At 43.0% G+C, this 6667-nt stretch overlaps 1 protein-coding gene across 1 annotated transcript; it reads left to right on the forward strand.

Moving 5' to 3' along the window:
* The first annotated feature begins 788 nt into the window (after nucleotides 1-788).
* LOC114610968 (endogenous retrovirus group K member 10 Gag polyprotein) lies at nucleotides 789-2088 on the forward strand. The gene is given in 2 exon segments (XM_028755610.1): nucleotides 789-908; nucleotides 910-2088. Coding segments are annotated over 2 exon segments (1299 nt in total).
* The last annotated feature ends 4579 nt before the right edge of the window (nucleotides 2089-6667 follow it).

The raw sequence follows: 6667 nt of genomic DNA on the forward strand, positions 1-6667 counted from the left end.
GCCGCAACAGAATGGCGCCCGACCTTGGGGCCTGAAAACGAGAGACCAGCTGAGGAACGCTGTCTTGGGTAGAGCTCTACAGAAAACGGAACAAGGAAGGAGAGTATCCCGCACACTTGGTAAGTAGCAAACAATTTTTGATACTAGCGCTAGTTATGGTTATGCTTTGAAGGCTGTGTTTGCAGGAAGTGTGTTTTGGGGGATGCGGTCTAGGTGAATGAGGTATTGACCCGGTTCCAATTTTGCCTAGGAGGTGACAGCGAATTATGGGTCAGGAGAATTCTAAACAGGCATTTGTCCGCAGCCTGCAAGAGCTGCTCCAGGCGGAAGGAGGAGGGTTTTCAAATAGTATGTTAGAAAAATTCTTGGCAGAAATAAATTCATACTGCCCATGGTTCCCAAAGGAAGGAACTTTGAGTAAGAAAACCTGGGAAACAGTAGGAGAAGTTTTGAGAACCACCAAGGCAGATTCTAACACCCTCTGCCTCTGGGAGCTCGTAAAAGATGCTATTGATAATAATACAGATAGAGATACCTTGCAGGCGCTAGCCTCGACCCAGGTGCAGCTTGAAGAGTTCCAAGAACGCCTATCAGAGAGCGCTGTTACAAAAAGGGGAACGTGAAAATCTAAATTAGAGAAGTGTAGACCTAGTACACCTTCTACAGTTCAGATAAAAGAAATCAGAGATTCTGATGATAAATCAGATCTAGATAAAGGAGCTGATTTTAAGGAAAGGGCTTCCAAATATCACGAGGATTGCCCGCCCTGTGTACCATCTGCTCCACCTATGGTCCTTGACGCAGCACAAGCTGCCCAGATGGACATGAAGGTATATAAATTAGAGATGGAAATTAAGCTGCAAAAATAGACTAATGAGCTGCAGGAGTTAAGGTGTCTATCAGGGACAAAAAAAGAGCAATGATTTGGAGATGCGCCAATCGCCGTTAGAAAGAGCCATGAATCAGGCCCGAAGGGATGGGCAAGATACATCTGACTTGTTAGCTTTTCCTGTAGTTGATGTAATTGATCAGCAGAACAGAAGAACCAGACAGTATCAGGTATTGGAGTTTAAGGTGATAAAAGAATTGAAAATGGCTGCGGAGCAATATGGGCCTACTGCCCCCTTTACACAAGCTTTATTGGATGCTGTGGTAGAAGCAAATTTAACACCCCAAGATTGGAAAACTTTATGTAAGGCTACTTTGTCAGGAGGAGATTACTTGCTTTGGAGTTCAGAATGGCGTGATACTAGTAAGAAAACCGCCATGATGAATGCTCAGGCAGGCAATGCAGACTGGGATCTTAACATGCTTCTAGGAGAAGGTCAATATGAAGGTAATGCTAATCAGATTGAACTGCCTGCCGGAGTGTACGCACAGGTTGCAATGGCTGCTCGCCATGCTTGGAACCGATTACCTGCTAAAGGGGATCTTAGTGGGAATTTATCGAGTACTAAACAGGGTCCAGACGAATTGTTTCAGAATTTTGTGGACAGGCTGCTAAAGGCAGCTGGTAGAATTTTTGGAGATCCTCAAGGTGGAATTCCTTTTGTTACGCAATTGGCTTATGAGAATGCTAATGCAGCTTGCCACCGCGCAGCTATCAGGCCATACAAAGCGAAGACTGATTTACATGGGTACATTTGTCTTTGCGCTGAAATTGGACCCTCTTATCATCAGGGTCTGGCCGTGGCTGCGGCCTTACAAGGGACCACTGTGCAAGCATTGCTTGCACAGACCCATAAAGATAAAAGGTGCTTTAAATGTGGAGATCCAGGTCATTTTAAAAATGACTGTCCCAGAAAAAGGGACACGAGAAAACAAGCAGGTCACACTCCAGACATCTGTCCTAGGTGCAAGAAGGGTTATCATTGGGCTAAGGAATGCAAATCTAAAACAGGTAATCAGGGCCGTCCCTTGTCGGGAAGCGAGTATCGGGGCCAGCCCTAGGCCCCCAAGAATCCACAGCCAACAGCTTATGGGGCCATGAAGCTGTTTCCAAGCCAGGAAAATCCATTTCAGAACTTATTAGAGCTACCCCAGGAAATGCAGGACTGGATCTCAGTTCCACTATTCATGCGGTACTGACACCAGAAATGGGAGTTCAGACGCTGCCCACAGGTGTTTTTGGGCCCTTGCCTGCGGGTACTTGGGGATTGCTTCTGGGCCGAAGCAGCAGTATTGTAAAAGGATTGCAAATTTATCCAGGTGTCATAGATAGTGATTATGAGGGAGAAATTAAGATTATGGCTGCTTCCCCCCATGGTATTATAACTGTACCTACTGACAAGAGAATTGCTCAACTTGTTTTGGTTCCTTTGCATCCACTTCCTTCCAAATTTGTTAAGAATGAGAGAGGACAAGATGGCTTTGGTTCCTCTGATGTGTACTGGGTTCAATCTATTACTAGCAAGAGGCCTAATCTTAAGTTAACAATTGAAGGAAAAGGTTTTGAAGGATTGATAGACACAGGAGCAGATGTAACAATTATTAGAGAACAAGACTGGCCTTCAGCCTGGCCTTTGTCTGATACTCTCACTCACCTTCAGGGGATTGGTTATGCCAATAACCCAAAACAGAGTTCTAAACCTCTAACTTGGAGAGATGAAGAGGGCAATTCAGGACAAATTCAACCCTATGTAATGCCGAATTTGCCTGTAAGCCTCTGGGGAAGAGATCTTTTGTCACAGATGGGTCTTATGATGTGCAGCCCTAATGAGGTAGTGACTAAACAAATGCTAAGACAGGGATTTTTGCCTGGTCAAGGACTAGGAAAGGAAGGACAAGGTATTAAAACTTTTGAAGCGCCTAAGCCTCAATCTGACACTAGAGGTTTGGGGTATTTTCCATAATGGCCACTGTCTTGCCTGCATCCCATGCTGATAAAATTCAATGGCTTAATAATGCCCCGGTGTGGGTTGATCAGTGGTCTTTGTCTAAAGAAAAGTTAGAAGCTGCCTCGTTGTTTGTGCAGGAGCAATTAGAGGCAGGGCATATAGTAGAATCTCAGTCACCTTGGAACACTCCAATATTTGTTATTAAGAAAAAATCTGGAAAATGGCGATTGTTACAAGATTTAAGAAAGGTTAATGAAACCATCGTACCTATGGGAGCTTTACAGTCTGGGCTTCCATCTCCAGTAGCCATTCCTAAAGGGTATTATAAAATAATAGTAGATTTGAAAGATTGTTTTTTCACCATTCCCTTGCATCCTCGGGATTGTAAAAGGTTTGCTTTCAGTGTTCCGTCTGTTAATTTTAGAGAGCCAATGAAAAGGTATCAATGGGTAGTTCTTCCTCAGGGCATGGCTAATAGCCCCACTTTGTGTCAAAAGTTTGTAGCACAAGCCATTGAGCCTGTAAGACGGCAATGGCCAATAATGTACATCATTCATTACACAGATGATATTCTTTTAGGAGGAAAAGATCCTCAGGACTTGCTTTTATGTTATAGAGATTTACAAAAGGCATTAGCTGATAAAGGACTACAAATTGCTCCTGAAAAGGTACAAACTCAGGAGCCTTATAATTATTTAGGCTTTAGGCTTACAGATCGAGCCGTTTGTCCCCAGAAGATAATTATCCGAAGAAACAGTTTAAAAACTTTAAATGATTTTCAAAAGCTGTTAGGTGATATCAATTGGCTTCGTCCTTATTTAAAACTTACTACAGGAGAATTGAAACCTTTATTTGATATTCTCAAAGGGAGTGCTGATCCTACCTCCCCTCGATCCTTAAACTCAGAAGGATTGTTGGCCTTACAACAAGTAGAAAGAGCCATTGAGAAACAATTTGTTACTTATATAGATTATTCCTTGCCTTTATGTTTGTTGGTTTTTAATACAACTTATACACCTACAGGATTGTTGTGGCAAAAGGCTCCCCTCATGTGGATACATTCAAAGATATCCCCTAAACGTAACATCCTACCATATTATGAGGCGGTAGCACATATGATTATGCTTGGAAGAAAACAGGCATTGATTTATTTTGGCAAGGAGCCAGATGTCATTATTCAGCCTTTTAATGCAGATCAGAATACTTGGTTAAAGCAGCATAGTACAGATTGGTTGCTTGCTCAAATAGGATTTAATGGGACTATAGACAATCATTATCCTCCAGATAAGTTGATACAGTTTTTAAATGTACATGAGGTTATATTTCCTAACATGACTTCTTTGCAGCCTCTGCATAATGCTCTTTTAGTCTTTACTGATGGCTCCTCTAAAGGACGAGCAGGGTATCTCATAAATAATCAACAGGTAGTCATAGAGACTCCTGGACTCTCTGCTCAACTAGCAGAACTGATAGCAGTTCTGAATGTTTTTCAGTCTGTAAATGATGCTTTTAATCTTTTTACTGATAGCCTGTATGTGGCTCAGTCTGTCCCCTTGTTAGAAACTTGTGGTGTATTGCAGTTTAATACTCCAGCTGGATCTCTGTTTTCACAACTGCAAAACCTCATTGTTACCAGAAAAAATCCCTTTTATATTGGCCATATAAGAGCTCATTCTGGTCTTCCTGGACCTTTAGCTGCAGGCAATGATCGTATTGACAGAGCTTTAATAGGAGAAGCCTTAATTTTGGATCCTGTTGCTTTGGCTAGAAGAGATCATAATAAGTTTCATCTCTCTAGTCACACCCTAAGGCTCCGGCATAAGATCACTAAGGAGCAGGCTAGAATGATTGTAAAACAATGTCCTAACTGTCTTACTTTATCTCCGGCTCCCCATTTAGGCGTTAATCCAAGAGGCCTTAAGCCTAATCATATTTGGCAAATGGATATAACTCATTATGCAGAATTTGGAAAATTGAAATATATACATGTCTGTATTGATACTTGCTCAGGATTCCTTTTTGCTTCTCTACATTCAGGGGAAGCCTCTAGAAATGTAATTGATCATTGCTTACAAGCCTTTAATGCTATGGGATTACCTAAAGTCCTCAAAATGGACAATGGGCCAGCCTATACTGGAAACAACTTTATATCATTCTGTAAAGAATTTGGCATTGAACATAAAACTGGAATTCCTTATAACCCAATGGGACAAGGAATTGTTGAGCATGCACATCACACTCTAAAAAATTGGCTTGTTAAAACTAAAGAGGGGGAATTATACCCCCCAAGGTCACCAAAAGCACACCTTGCTTTTGTTTTACTTGTCTTAAATTTTCTGCAAACTGATACTAAAGGTCGGTCTGCAGCGGATCGCCACTGGCATCCGGTTACTTCCAACTCATTTGCCAGGGTCATGTGGAGAGACCCCTTAACTAACACTTGGTATGGTCCCGACCCTGTTTTAATTTGGGGTCGTGGTTCAGTCTGTATTTTTTCAGAAAAAGAGAACGGAGCCCGATGGCTCCCTGAAAGATTGGTCCATCATGTGGACACAGATCTCGAGCCTAATAATTGTGATTCTGATGATGATGGCTCAAAATCCTTATCTGCCAGCTGATTTAACCTGGCATGTAGTCTCCATCAATACTTAAAGTCACTCACTATATGTGGTGGCCAGACTTTGTGTCTAAATCCCTGTCAACCAGCAACTGGATTAGGCACTGGAACATTTCCGCTTCCAACCTTATTTTCTACATTGCTTGGATAAATCATGTTGCTTTTAACCTTTTAAACCTTGTGTCTCAAGCAGATAGGTTGCCTTCACACAGGATCACACAGGATTGCTCTCAGCATGCTCAGCTTTCAGTGTGGCAGCTATCCAACGCTATGAAGAATTGCAGCTAGTGCACACCCACAGGTCCTTTGGTCTGAATGTGGTTTTGGTCTTTTGGAAAAGAGTGTGCCAATTGATGGGGCTGGTTAGTCAACGATGGGTAAGAGTGTCTTGAGCTCCTATAAACCTAAGACAAGAGGCTTACATCAATATGCTATGTATGTTCCTCAATGACAGGTAATATAGATGCCAACCTAAGACAGGCACGGTCGCCCAGCCACTCTGTACCCTAGATGGGATGAAATATTATTCCCCATCCAGCAGCTGGCACTGCTCATATCTTATAAAACTAAAAAGGGGGTACTGTGCCCTTCCCCCAGCCTTGAGCAGGCCTAAGAGATGAGACCTTGTTTACCACAATAGACCAAACAATAGGACTCTGGCCGTAGGCATTTCCTGCACTTGGTGAGGAGGCAGTGCTTGCCTTGGTGCCTTTCTGTCTGCCTGTAGCCTGGTACACAAGCTGAGAAGAATAGACTGCCTGCTGAGCTTGCTTTGAGACATCTCCGCCCCCCCCCCCGCAATTACCTATGGATTCCTCTCAGCTCCAGCAGGATGGTTTCCGCTCACCCTCAGCGCTCGCCCCCAGCTGGATGAAGCCAGAAGGAACTCTGGGGGTGGGGTGGGTTACCCCCTTTAAATTGAAAGCTGAACATTAAAGCATTGAGCCTCGACCAGAAACCTTTGTCCTGGCTTCATCTCTTCCCGCCCTTCTGTCCCTTCCCAGCCTCTCTTTCAGGTGAACCTGGTCGTCTGTAGCTGCTGGTGGCAACAATAAGTTTACTATGCAAATTTAAAACATCCAGAGAGGCCAAATACACTGCAAGTGTCTTTAAACTTTTTCATAATTATAATGACTACCACTGTAAATTTTAGAACTAACACAAATCTAATGGTATTTGGCATGACACTTGAGAAGGTTCCTTACTCTTAAAC

The sequence above is a fragment of the Grammomys surdaster genome, unplaced genomic scaffold, assembly GCF_004785775.1.
Source record: "Grammomys surdaster isolate TR1022 unplaced genomic scaffold, NIH_TR_1.0 126066, whole genome shotgun sequence".
Taxonomy (NCBI): domain Eukaryota; kingdom Metazoa; phylum Chordata; class Mammalia; order Rodentia; family Muridae; genus Grammomys; species Grammomys surdaster.